This window comes from Melanerpes formicivorus, unplaced genomic scaffold, assembly GCF_026170545.1.
Source record: "Melanerpes formicivorus ecotype bairdi unplaced genomic scaffold, bMelFor1.0.p_v2 SCAF_14, whole genome shotgun sequence".
Classification (NCBI taxonomy): Eukaryota; Metazoa; Chordata; class Aves; order Piciformes; family Picidae; genus Melanerpes; species Melanerpes formicivorus.
The window spans coordinates 2410529-2424156 of record NW_027142366.1 but is presented as its reverse complement, the minus strand read 5'-3'; the positions used below and the strand labels follow the sequence as shown (position 1 = coordinate 2424156).

The 13628-nt window shown below is 54.7% G+C and overlaps 1 protein-coding gene across 8 annotated transcripts in view; it reads left to right on the top strand.

The window, feature by feature from the left end:
• MPRIP (myosin phosphatase Rho interacting protein) overlaps window positions 1–10608 on the top strand; it is an 82560-nt gene extending 71952 nt beyond the window's left edge. For 5 of the 8 annotated variants that reach the window (XM_068146586.1, XM_068146582.1, XM_068146581.1 and 2 more), the window contains 8 exons: window positions 1622–1769; window positions 2316–2433; window positions 3142–3301; window positions 3415–3534; window positions 3955–4041; window positions 4664–4826; window positions 5268–5353; window positions 9393–10608. In XM_068146586.1, the coding sequence (XP_068002687.1) occupies window positions 1622–1769; window positions 2316–2433; window positions 3142–3301; window positions 3415–3534; window positions 3955–4041; window positions 4664–4826; window positions 5268–5353; window positions 9393–9464 (954 nt within the window). In that variant the 3' untranslated portion in view covers window positions 9465–10608. Of the gene's footprint in view, window positions 1–1621; window positions 1770–2315; window positions 2434–3141; window positions 3302–3414; window positions 3535–3954; window positions 4042–4663; window positions 4827–5267; window positions 5354–6577; window positions 6644–9392 lie in introns of all 8 variants that reach the window. The other 3 variants (XM_068146583.1, XM_068146588.1, XM_068146584.1) reach the window with 2 other exon arrangements.
• The last annotated feature ends 3020 nt before the right edge of the window (window positions 10609–13628 follow it).

Genomic DNA, 13628 nt, shown 5'->3' with positions numbered 1-13628 from the left:
AAGCAGAAGGCCAGAACCAAAACAGATGCTGAAGAACAATGGCAGGCAATGAGCCTGACCTCCCACCTGTGTTTCCAGCTTTACTATCAGAAGTTGCAGGTTACCTGGTGGGAAGGCCAGCAGCATCTGGGCAGAGGATCTGGGGGGAGAGCAGGGTCAGCTGTCCTGTCTGTGCATGTCTATAGAGAGCAGAGGGACAGGCTGCAAGCTAGAAATGACCCTTGGCTTGGTTTAGAAAACTAACCAGGGGGTTGCAAACCTGTCCCATTTGTGGGTTAAAATGTGCTCAGTTCTGAACCTGGTGGAGAGGCAGAGCAACACCACCAGATGCTGGTTCATGCATGTTGGAATGCCCTGGGTTCACAGCACTACATTTACAGTACAGTCAGTCCTGAATCTGCAGCCAGACCCACAGAGGAGCTCACACTGTTTTCTTCCACTGCGAGAGGTGTCATGAAGAATCCTTCAAGGCTGCTCTGTGCCTCTCTGTAGTTAGCCAAGTCCAGACAGGTTCTGGCACTGAGCTTTGAGTTTAAAACCAAAATGGCTGAGAAAACACAGAACTGCCTCAGGGTTCAGACTGAAAGCAGAGGAGAGGGTTAGAAGCACCAGAACTGAAAATTGGGAAGGAGAGTGGCCCAGGTAGCGTAGGTTAGAGGGTGTTAGACTGTCATGAGCACTTCTGTCACTGCAGGAGTCAGTTTGTCACCCTTGAGTTCTCCATGGAGTCCCAGTGGTCTCCAGGTGGCAATTCTCACTTCCTGTGGAAAACACAAGTGTGAATCAAGATGAAATCCACTGGCACTGGGCAATAAAGCCAAGCTCACACTGAGAGGGAGAAGTGCCCAGCACAGTGCTTGGCATCAGGGCTGCCCCCAGCTGTCTGATGGGGCTTGTGCACCATGTGCCCAGTGTGTGCCCCCTCCCAGCTCCTGGCTTCAGCCTGCCTGTGGCTTTGCTCTCCTGCCCCTCTGTGTCCATCCGGGTTCCCAGTGTGCTTGGCAGGGTGGCCAGCCTGGTGGCTGAACTGGAAACAGGCTTTTGGGTTTGTCCCACAGTGGGGGCAGGAGCAGGGGCTGTGCCTGGAGGAGGAGCAGGCTGGAGTTCAGGATCTCACCCTGATGACTCCTGAGTCCTCAGAGCACTGTTCCCACGTCCTGGCCCAAGTTCACTCCTAGTAATTCAATTAGCAAATAACTGCCTGTGCAGCATTGGAGGCCATACTCAGTTGGGAATTAAGGTCCTGTTGCTGTCATCAGCCATCTGCTTTCCACCCCAGAGGTGGCCTCATAGAAGCAGGCGCTGCAGAAGAGAGCAGATGAGGCACAATAACTTTTGTTGTTGTTGCTCTGACAAATATTTGCATTCCCTGATGGAGTCTGACCCCAGGCCTACCCTGTCCCTCCCTCTTACCGGAGCTGTCAGGGCCAAGTGACTGCAGGACAAGCTCTGACCTTGTGAGGTCTATCCCCAGCTGCCTCTTCCATGGGTGGTGAGCGAGAAGATCCCCATGATGGAACTCAGGTGCTGGCTACCTGCTGGCATGCAGCTCCTGGTAGGCTCACCACAGCTGTGACCCTCACAGTCCTGGGCCAACCCCTTCCCCTCATGCCTTTTGCAGGCAACATGTGAAAGAGGCTTTGCAGCCATGGAGGAGACACACCAGAAGAAGATTGAGGACCTGCAGCGGCAGCACCAGCGGGAGCTGGAGAAGCTGCGGGAGGAGAAAGATCGCCTGCTGGCAGAGGAAACAGCTGCCACCATTTCAGGTACCATGCCAGAGGGCCCCTCCAGGGAGCACCTCTGTGTTGATGGGGACAAGGGGGTGGTGTTTGCTCCAGTACAGAGTTTAGGATGTGATAATGGTGAGGTGGGAAAGAGCTGGTGGGAGAGACCTTTTGGACGGAGGTCCATCTGCTGGTCCTTCTCCAGGCCTGGTACCACTCTCCTTGACTGCAGGGGGGTCTGAGGAATTTTCTGTTCCATCTCAGAAAGGTGTTGGTCATTCCTGATGTTAGCTTGTTGCTGATTCCACACTGAATTGATGCTTCAGTGCCCCAGGAAGTTTTTGTTTACAGTGTTGGAGCCCAGGGTGTCTTTGTTTAGGGGTTTCACAGTTGAGGAAAGGAGGTGTGGATTGGACAAGCGTTTGGGCTTCAGTGGAAGGTGAACTTGGCAGGAGGCCCTTTGCCAGTCTGCAGCCATGGGCACAGAGTGGAGGGGCTGGGAAGCAGTGTGGGGGCTTGCTGGGATAGCTTAGTTCTCATTCCTTGGGCAGAGCAGTGCTGGGTGCTAACACTGTGCCATCCACACAGCCATCGAAGCCATGAAGAATGCACACCGGGAGGAGCTGGAGCGAGAGCTGGAGAAGTCGCAGCGCTCCCAGATCAGCAGCGTCAACGCTGACATTGAAGCCCTCCGAAGGCAGTACTTGTAAGGCCATCATCCTCATCCTCCTCCTCCTCCTTCATCTGCTGCTGTGTCTCACAGGGAGATCATGCACGCATGTGCAAGGCACTTTCTCCTCTTTGATTTTGGCAGTGAGTTAGGGGCTGACCTCTGGCTGCAGGCACCTCTTCTCTTGTCCCTAACCTGGTTGCCCCCAGAGGCCCCTGGCTGCCTATAATCTTTCTGGCTCCAAGTCAAGGACCCAACTCCAAGTTCAGCTGCTTTGTGGGAACCAGATGTGCAGGCATGGTGCTGCTTTTCACACAGCTGTAGTGGGAGGGTTGCTGAACCACATCAGCCAGGTGAGGAGAGAGCACTTAGCTTGCCATGGCAAGGCTGTCCTCACCTGGGAGCCAAGCAAAGCAGTTTTGTGAACCTTGATGCATCGTGTAGGTGTGCAGATACACCCAGGCCTGGGTGCCCAGAGCAAGTGTAATGGAGCTCAGTTCAGTTCAGTTGTTGGAAACCTGAGGAAGTCCTACCACTCAACCTCCTAGAGAAGGAGCTCCCATCCCCTTTGGTGCCCAAGCATCACTGTGCCCAGAGATGGAAGGACTGTCTTGTCTTGAGACTTGAGGCTTTTCCTCCTCCACAGCACTTAGATGCCCGTTAGGTTGCCCCAGGATGCTGGAGGAAGGGTGGGCACGGGTGTGTGTGTGCAGGGAGGTCAGTGCCTGGCATGTGTTTCACCAGGGAGGAGCTGCAGTCGGTGCAGCGGGAGCTGGAGGTGCTTTCGGAGCAGTACTCGCAGAAGTGCTTGGAGAACGCCCACCTGGCGCAGGCGCTGGAGGCTGAGAGGCAGGCCCTCCGCCAGTGCCAGCGGGAGAACCAGGAGCTCAACGCCCACAACCAGGTGAGGCGCCCTGCCCTGCCCACGCAGCCGCTGCGGGCAGGGGGCGATGGGCAGAGCGCCCGACAGGCTGTGCCGGGCTCCCCCTGCCACAGGGATTCTCCTTCTCTCCCCAGGAGCTGAATAACCGCCTGGCTGCGGAGATCACGCGACTGCGGACCCTGCTGACCGGGGAGGGCGGGGGAGAGGCTGCTGGGTCGCCTCTCACGCAGGGCAAGGACGCCTACGAGCTGGAGGTGAGCTCTGCTGCTCGGAAGGGGCAGCACTGGTGGGTGCAAGGGCCTGTGGAAGCGTGCCACAGCTTCCCATCCCTCTGTGCATCAGCTCTGGCCAGGAGCATTTAGAGTCCTTCTCCCAGAACTCGCTGCTCCACCTCTCGCCCCTGCTTGTCCCCCGGGATCCAGCCCATGCAAAGCAATGGGGACGAACAGAAACCAAACGGTGTGCAGGGAGCACAGCAGTGCTGCAAGCTGGGCAAGTTCCCACGAGACCCAGGAGTAATTTCTTACCTGAACCAGAAGATTGGGTCAACCAGCAAGCTTGTGGAGGTAGTGCAGGGCTGAGCCTCCATCCCTGGCTTGTTTATCACTGGATAGAGCAGACAAGCACCCTGGGATCTGCTCGAGTGTGAAGACTCTCTGCTTTGCTCCTCACAGGTCCTGCTGCGGGTCAAAGAATCAGAAATCCAGTACCTGAAGCAGGAGATCAGCTCCCTCAAAGATGAGCTACAGACAGCACTGAGGGTAATGCTAGGGATGTTTCTATAAAACTTCTTAGAAGCCCTATGTGTGTGTGCTTAGATTTCAGCTCACTTATGCCTGGACTTGAAACAACATCCAGCTTTTCCCCTGGAAAGGACTTTGGTGTCAGCAGTAAAGCACTCAGCATCTCTGTCAGCTTATGACTTACCCCACAGTGGAGACCATGTGGGCAAACCTCCCTTCCAGTGTTTGTCTTCCCCCCCCATTTCCTGTTACACTCAGATTTAAATGGCAAAAATAATCAGTGTTAGAGATCTACCCAGCCTCCCAGCCTCGGAGCTGGTTTGCTCTGGAGGACCTCTTTGCCAAGGCCATTTCTGGGAATTCTGCTTGAATTCCATGTCTTTGCTAAAATTAAACCCCACAAACCAGTAACCCTGTAAGGAAGGGGCTGAGTGCCCAGGCAGCACCCTGTGCTCGCAGCTCTCTGCCTATCTGGAGTCCTCTGCTGCTGTTGGCTGTGTGAGAGATGTGTGTGGCCCCAGCTGAGCTTTTCTCTGCTGCCGTCTCTCCTTCTGTCAGTGTTTGCCAAGCTCCTCTTCAGTGCATCCTCGGCTCCAGCTGTCTGTCTGACTCCGTGGGGTTCTTCTTCTTCCTTTGCCAGGATAAGAAGTACGCCAGCGACAAGTACAAAGACATCTACACAGAGCTGAGCATCGTGAAGGCCAAGGCGGACTGCGACATCAGCAGGTTGAAAGAGCAGCTGAAAGCAGCCACAGAAGCTCAGGGAGAGAAGTCCCCTGTGAATACCACTGTATCAGGATATGGTCAGTCCTCCTCCAGCAGCTCTCAGCAGCCCTGGCTTTCCTGAGCTAACCTGGGGGCATCCTGGCAGCCATGCTCCAAGGGCAGGAGCTGGCCTGGTGCTTTTCTTGCTGTTTCATGCAGTAATGTGTCTGTCCAAGCGGGGAGCTGGTGCTTGTCTTGCTGTTTCCTGCTGCCTCTCACCTCCACTCCTTGCAGACAGTGCAGTTGCCCTCCCGTGGCAATTTCTCCTTCCAGCCCAGGGATGGGAAGCTGATGAGCTCTGAAAGCCTTTTGGCATTTGGGAAACCTTGTGCTGCACAAGGGGAGTGGTGACCCCCGAGAGTCCCCTCTGCCCTCCTGGCAATGCCGCTTGAGTCGGGCTCACTGGGACACTTCCCTGGGCTGGGAGGGCAGAAGAGCCCCCGTGGGCACACACTAATGCTCTTCCTTCTTCTTCTCAGATATTATGAAATCCAAAAGCAACCCTGATTTCTTGAAGAAAGACAGATCCAGTGTTAGCCGGCAACTAAGGAATATCAGGTCAAAGGTGAGCTCAGATCTCCTGCCCTGTGTGATGGCAATGCCAAGTGTTACTCTCCAGGGGGGGTCCCAGGTGGGAAGAAATGAGTAGGGGAAGAAAACAGAGAATTTCCCAGTCAGTAGTGCCAGTCTGGATGGCACTGGGCAGAAAAGGGAGCTCTTGGCTGCAAAGAGCAGCTGGCTGTGCAGCCAGGAAGGGCTGACTCCCCTCGTGGTGCCCAGCAGGACACACTTGCTCCTCACCCTGCTGAGATCGAGGCGTGAAGCCTCTCCCTGCTTATAGGAAAACAGAAGGATGAAGTTCACTTTGTTCTTTGGTCTTTCACAGGAGGACTCTCCCAATATTTGCTCCCCCCTTTTCAGTTGAAGCTTAGGTGGAAAAGTGCACATCACTAGGTTTTAGTGTTCACCACTGCAAGATGTTTTGTGTTGATGTGGAACAGCGATGCCTTGGTCCTGGGCCTTTTTAACACATGCTTTGCTTATGTGTTAACGTGGTGCAGATGGCCTCATGTTCCTCAGGCCCTTCTGTACTTGCTGTAGGTCCCAGAGCCCAGTGATGGTGTGCCAAGCTCGTCTGCTTGGCCTGCTGACAGCCAGAGTTACATCATGTTACACTCTGGCTGTTGCTGTGGGACCACAGGGATAAAAAGGGCAAACAAAGCTGCTCAGAAGTCATCGTTAACCACCGGGCAGTGGGAAGGAAGGTCCAGCATGGGCACAACCTGCTTTGTCTCACACCAACAAATACCTGGTGTCTCATGCTGATCTTTGAAGTGGTTGGGACCTTGGGCAGAGTGAGAAAGCCAGGCAGGCAAAAGGCTTCTAGCTCGGTGCCCATGTTGGGGAAACAGTCACCACCCAAGCTCTGGCAGCTCCTCAGCTCCGGGTGTCTGTGCTGCACCGATCCAGAGAGCAGCTCTCTGCATTTCAGTGGCAGCCCAGACCTGCTGGGCCAGGTCTGACGTTGGGTGTCCCTTCACCACTTCAACCCAGACAATTTAACTGTGTGGTGCCCTCTGTGTGTGTTGCTCGGTGGGGGGAAAGAAGGAAGAGCAAGCATGGGCTCTGCCTGGGCACGCTGCCTGCTTGCACTGCTGCGGGGGCAGGGGGGCTGGGGCTGTGCCAAGGCCAATGCTCTCAGGATTTATGAGCTTCTCCTTGTGTTTTGTGTTTGTTTTGGTGTTTGGTTTGGTTTGGTTTTCTTTATTTTGCTTTTTCCTTCCAACAGTCCGTTATTGAGCAGGTCTCATGGGATAACTGAAATGAACCCGAGTCCAGGTTCCCTGCCACGTAGGTAAACAAACTGGCACCCACCGAGCGAGGCAGCTGCCCGCTGGAGCAGCTCCCTTTGCATGCACTGCTCCCCCCTCACGGCCAGCCACAGCCCTTCTTCTCTTAATGAGCGACTGCTTTAGTTACAGCTAATTGTCTCCCTGGGGGAGGGGGAAGGGGAGGAGCCAGCAGACCCAGGATCCGTATGAAATGCTGGCTCTCTGGCTCTTCCCTGGGGGTTTGTGGCCTTCTTGTCTTCCTGCCCTTCCCACCCTGGCCAGCACAGCTAACCCTGGTGGAGAGGATCTGCATACGGTGGGGCAAGTTTTCCTCTGCTGTGCTGGGAGTGTGGGACACTGAGTGTGCATGCTGGAATGACTCTGCATGCCTCAGACTGAACTTCAGCAGCATCCAGGGCTTGTAGGAAAAAGAGCCAGTCTGCTGCCAGCTGGGCAGAGGTGTGGGGCAGTGATGCCTCCAAATGCATCTCCCACCAAAGCCTGTAGCATGTAAAATGGTGGCCCCCACCTCAGCTGCAGAGGGGATGTCTTGGACTACCCTAAATGTCTTTTACCTCTAACTGCTGCTTCTTTAGGTTCATCTGTGCCTAATGAAAGAGTCTTCCCTGCCCAGTAACCTCCTCTTCCTGCTTCTCTAAACATCTTCAGCTTCCCAGTGTCCACTTTGCTGTTCTCCATCCCCTTGGCACTGTGCCTCCATCCCACATGCTGGCCTGAGGCTTCTGAGCTCATCCAGCAGAAGGAGGGAGCTGATGAGGCCAATCCCAATGACCAAATACCTCGAGTAACTGCAGCAACAGTTAATTTACTGGCCCATGGTAAAGGCTGAAGTTAGAACATTCTACAGAGGGAGGTCAGACAGAAGAGAGGAGCTCCCCAGCATGGTGGCAAAGGGGTGGCTGGAAAGCCACAAGAAGTCTGATGGAGGATCTGTTTATCACAGATATCATCCTGTATTAGCCTCCCTTCAGCAGGCTCCCCTTGTCAGCAGCTACAGTGGGTTGTGAGACTGCCTCAGGGTTGACTTTGCTGGAACTTGTACCATCAGGCAGAACAGTCCAGTGGTTTATGTAGTCTAGATACAAGGAAGACATTTTTCCACTGTTAGTGGTGAGACACTGGCCCAGGTCAGCCAGAGGGGTGATGGATGGAGCCATTCTAGATCAGGTTGTCTGGGGGCTGTAAGCAACCTGCTGTAGAAGATGGTCCTGCTTACTGCAGCTGGGTTGGAAGAGATGAGCTTTAAAGGTCCCTTCCAAGCCAAACCAGGCTGTGACTCCAGGCTTTCTGTTGTCTCTTTCCATCTCATGAGACATCAGATGTACAAACTGGAATGCATGGGCTGCTGCCCATTTAAAGAGGCCCAAAGTAAACTTCCTTTAGGAAGTGTGTGCTCAGAGCCTGGTGTCCCAGGAGACTCTGCTGCCTGCTGAGCAGAAAGCACTCAGTGTTTGTAAACTCAACCCAATCCACTTCAGTGCTTTCATTTCTGTGCTGCTGGGCTGGGGGGAGAAGCATTTAAAGAAATACAATAAGCATGGGAATCTGCACAGCCTTGGGGCAACTTTGTCATGGAGTCTTGCCCTGATAAACACACAGTAAGGAAAACCCAGCCTAAAAGTCTAACCTGCTGCTCGTCTTCTGGCATCTGGCAGGCCTCTGGCACCACAGTCAGGGAAGGATAAGCAAGAAGGGAGATGGCTGCCTAATAATTGAAGGGTCTCTGTGTTCAGGTCTGTGCCTTGTTCTGTAAAGCACATCTTGTTAAAGCAAATAACGTTCCAGCTGCAGAGTGAAGTCCTTGCAGGCTGGGAGGACTCGATGTGCAGGCAGCAGGCAGGCTGGCTCCAGGCTTGTGTGTCTCCTGGGGCTATCTTCAGGTTAAAGCAGCCATACAGGGAGCAAGCCATTTGCTGCTGGGTTTCTGCCCTTCATGTTGCTCTTCTCCTGAGTCCCCAGCTGTAGGCAAGAGATTTCACAAAGGCAAATGCTGAGGGCTAGCAGAGTGGGCTTTCCTCTTGGCTAGCCGAGTGCCGTGCCTTGCAGTCTGGATGCTGCATCTGAATTGGATCAGCCATCAGATCTGCTGGACTTGAAGCACTTAGCCAGTCCTCTGTCTAACCTGCAGTAGAGGCAGCTTTGGCTTGGGAGAGCCCTCAGGCTGGGGTTAGAGAAAGGGTGGGATTGTGGCTGGCAAGAACAACACAGTTTCCAGGGCTGCTTGAGCAAAAGCTGCTCATGAAACAGAGCCAGGACTGTGCCGGGTGGACACACATCCGATGGGTGCTGTGAGCCGGTGAGGAGGACCAAGATGCAGGTCCTGCTCAGCAGCCTCATGCTTCAGTGTAGCAGATCCAAGCTGAGCTGCCCAGAGCTCCCACAATGCCTGAGCTCTGTTGAAATTGTCCCAGCCATGGCTGCACTACAGGCTCCGGGGTGGTTTCCCCAGGGGTGGTTTCCCCAGGGGTGGCTTCCCCAGCGGAGCTCAGCCCTGCTGGCAGCACGGTGCCCCTCATCCGCTTCTGCCGCCTCGCCTGGTCCGCCTGCAATCTCACCCTCCCTCTAGGCACCACTCACCAGTAACCACCCTCCATAACCACATCTTTTCTCTTAGCATGCCCCACTAATCTCTCCACCACGGAGGCCATGCTCCCGCCGCCCACGTCTGCTCTGCCTGGCACCCCTCCCGCGGGCCAGGCGCCCGCCGCTGCCCGCCCGGCCCCGACGCTGTCTGTCTTTTGTCTCTGCCAGAGTCTGAAGGAAGGCCTGAGTGTGCAAGAACGCCTGAAGCTTTTTGAATCCAGGGACTTGAAGACAGAGTAGTTCTCCCCGCTCCGCTTGACCACGCGCACCTCCCAGCTTGAGGCAGCACAGCACCAGCACCGTTTGTCTCTCCTTCCTTACGTCTGTCCTTGCTGTCGTCCGTCTTGACGCCCCCGACGGGACCCGGCGGTGACCCCCCCGCCCCTGCCACCCCCTCACCTCCCCGGCTCCCTTCCCTGCCTGTGAGATGCTCCAGAGACTCTGAGGAAGGAGAGGAAGGGATCGGGGTGGGGATTTGGACCCTCTCTCTTCAGCGCTTCGTAGGAGACTCCTTCCCTGACTGTAACCCATTCCACTAAGTGTCAGTATTAAGGCTCAGCAGCCTGTTCATAAGCTAACTCTGTCATACCAACTGCTTTTGGTATGCCAGCAGGGCCTGGGTGGTGTCAGCCATACCCAGCTCTTACTGCTGTCAGAGACCCAGTGCTCAGAGCACACCAGGAGCCTAATCTAAGCCTTGATCTCAACTGCATTACTTGCACCTGCCAGGGGGGGAAAAGCCTGGGGGAAGCTGTTGGGGAGCCGAAGGCCTGTGCCGGCGTACGCAGCCCGGAGGCACCGCACTGACGTCTCGCTGGAGAGGGATGCAAGAAAGGATCCTCCTGCCCGGTGACTGTGCCGTGTCCTGAATGTAGGCACTGCCAAAGCCCTGCCAGCTTTGGTGGCTGCCCAGGTGTGGTGGTGCATAGGGAGCTGCAGGTCCCCGCGTGCGCCGTCGAGTCCGCCCCATCGGCGTGGCTCTGCCTCCCGCCTGGCTGGGGGCTGGAGTCAGTGTCTGGAGTGGGGGAGGGGCCAAGCTGTAAGATCACTTTCTTGCCTCTGTTAGATCAAGCCCAGCACTCTCTTTGGTTGTTTTGTTTTGGTTGTTTTTGCTGTTACTCCCTTCCTCTCACCGAGTCCCCTGCAGCCCAGGGTCTGTGCATGTGAAGCTCCCTTGTCCTAGTCGAAGGAGAGTAGAGTAGAAAGTAGAGCCAATATTGACTGACAATGCACAGTGCTCAATGCATATAATGCTCCTTTTTTATCAGCTTCTCGAATTCAACTCTTCTTGTCAGCAGGGCAGCTCCTATTTTAATTCTTTAATCTTTTTCTTTTTCTTTCTTTCTTTTTTTTTTCCTCTCCTGAAATAAAAGTCTCAAACCCAGGTTGTTGCTTCAGACCTTCTCAGTCCTGAGAGCTGTTGTACTGAAAGCATACCCAGTAGCACTGGTAACTGGATGCAAGCTAGGAGTTGAGGGACCTGGTAGCACTAGGTGCAGCGTGAGGCCAGCCAAGCAGAGGCTGCCCTAGAAGCAGCCTGTGCTGCTTTGCAGCAGCGTTGCCCAAGCAGGGTGGCTTCAACCCAGGCTAGATTTCAAGATGCCAGCTGTGAAGATCCTTTACCTTCTGGTCCTGCATCACCAATGGCCCTGGCTGGGAGCAGGGCTGAAGCAGTGCTCTGGCAGGTGGGCTCCCCAGCCCAGTTTAGCTGCTGAAGGACTTGGTGCACATCAGAATGGATTGTCAAAGACTTGTCCTGGCCTTCACGGGGAGAAAAACTTCCTCTTGTCTTCTGGGTGCTTAGCACGTGGTTAAAGCAGGCAGTCTGTGTGCTTTCATGTCTGCTTTTGGGCCTGCTAGGCAGGGGGTATGAGCACAGCTCTCAGAGGCAACTCTCTGCCTGGCTGGGCCATGGTGGGTGCAGGAGAGGTCACCCTCATCCTCCCACTTGGAGCAGCAAGTCTCTCTATCAGCCACCAGACCCTCAACAGGCTTCAGGAGGACACCCTCCTCCTCCTCCTCTTCTCTCAAGACTTCATCTTTAGCCAACCAAGCAGACCGTGTGCTGGTCTCTGTCTTGCCAGGTGGTCCTTGACTTTCCTCCTGTCCCCAGCAAATCTTGCTTTGTCTTTCTGCACTTCCAGGATTCTATGATTCATGTGCTCAGGAGCACTCATTTTGAGCACGAGGAGTAGAAGTTATGTACTCTGCTGCTTGGGGTAGCACATCAGTGGTGTGTGGGGGACACAAGGCTGTCCCTTTCTGATACAGGATTATGCCTCTGAGCATCTTGAGGCTCCTCACAGAGCTCACACCAATAAATCCTCTCTTGCTTCTCAATGTCCTGCCTGGGACTAGGTGTTGAGCCTGATGAGGAGGGAGGTTTGATCTCTTTGCCATTGCTCCTGCTTTGAGCCTTGTTTCTCAACATACAGAGCAGCTGAGCAGAAAGTCACTTTGGTGCTGGATAGTGCAGGAAGGCAGAAGTAGGTGCAGTAGAAATGCAGTGCCCCAGGGAGCTGAGCAAAGCAGGCAGGTGCTGAAGGCAGGGAGAGCCCAGGGCTGGTGCTTTCTGCTTGTGCTCAGGTGCTAAATGGCTCTGTGAGGGGAGGCTGGGGAGGCACTGTTTCTACTCATAGGACAGTGTGGTGATGCTTAGTGTGTGTGGGGGAAATCACCCAGGAACACCTGTGCAGCTCAACAAGGGACAGCTCTGCCTTCTGGGCCACTCCTGTCCATTCTTCACCCAAGGCAACACCCTCAGTGGTTTGCCTCTGTTCAGGGGCTCCAGCACCAGCAGGAATGAAGCTGGATTCTCTCTCCCTCTCCTCTCCTTGTTTTCACCTTACTGTGCAGAATATGTCAGTCACCTCCCCTCCAGGAAACAGCTGTAAAAGGCTTGGAAGGGAGGTCTGCTAGGAGGCCTGTAGGAACAGGGTCAGCCCCATGGAATCTGCTGCTCAGAGGTACTGGTCAGCTTCTCTGGACCTTCAGGTAGTTGAGGAAAGCAAACCAGGCAGGTTTGGTGGGGGAAAAAACCCCAACCCCTTGGCACTAACTCCAAGTGTAGCTGCACTAGAATGTGCTGGAGGACAGCTGCAGGGACCATGGCAATGCCTAACAAGCCAAATGAATTCCTCTTGTGGCTGCACTTTGTGGGTGTAAAATATGTCTCTAAGCAAAGGGGGGTTTATGCACAGAGTGGTGGTGGTCTCATCCACTGTGGCTTGGAGGAGCAGCCAGCTTCCCCTGGGGACTTGAGCTGCTTTGGAAACTCAGCCTGGCTCTGCTGTACCTAAGGTGCTTCCAGGGGTGAGCAGTGGCCTCTTGACATCACCAGGATCAACCTCACCCTTTGGGGCAGCGCTTGACCAGGTGGGAACACTGCATGTGATGTCTTATGGTAGTAGCTAGGAGTTCTGGGGGGGTCAGAGAGAAAAGGAGGAGGAAGAAGAACAGGAGAGGGAGGGAAGATGCTGTGGTGTGGGGACAGCCACTCTGAACCACTGCTGCAGGCCCTGCTCCAGGCTCTCCTCTGCTTGCAGTCTGGCAACTACCTGAGCATGTTGCCCAAGCAAGAGGCAATGCCTTGCTTGCCTTTACACTGGAGAGAGAGAACCTGCAGCACCAATGAACAGCTGGAAATGGAACTAGTGCTGGAGAGCAGTGCTCTCTGGAAAGCTTCTTACTGAGGGCAGTGGTCCTTAGCTTCATCCTGCTCCAGCTCCAGCCCTCTCTCGAGATGAATCAGTGGCTATTCAAATTAGGAAGTGTGGAGGCAGGGGGAGGAGAGTGCAAGCTCCTTGCCTGCACTGGAGGCTTGCAGAGTCCACCTGCACCATCCCACTGCATGACATGGACTTGGCCACAGCCTTCACCTTTTGCTGGGGCCCAGGTGCCTGCTGTGCACCTCAGGGTGAGACTTTGGGCAGGGGGAAAGCCTCCTGCTTCACACAGTCCCCAGTGACAAGCAAGCTGCTGCTTTTTCCACCATGCTACACTCTTGGCAGTACTGAAGTGGGGGTGGGGAGAGGCTAGGAAAGTTCAAGTGCAATGGAGGTGCAGCTCCAGGCACCTCAGAATGAGTATTTGTTTTCCTTTACTGCATGAAGTTCTCCTACCCTTTGCACCATCTCCCCTGAAACAGCCCCAAGCTTTCTTCTAAGGGCATCTTTGCTTTGCCTGCATGGCGGGGGGAAAATGAAGCAAATTGTGTTTGTTTGCTTCGAAGCTAGCCTGGTGTGCTGCCCTGCCAACAGAAGTCTTTGCTTTGCTCTGGGTCAGAGGTGGCCAGGGCTGCACTGTTGTACCAGACCCTTCCTCACCCTTGGCTGCTCCTCTGTAATACTTCCCCCCCACACTTTTTTCTTAGGCAGCAGCTTCATTATCCTGCCCTTTTCCCAA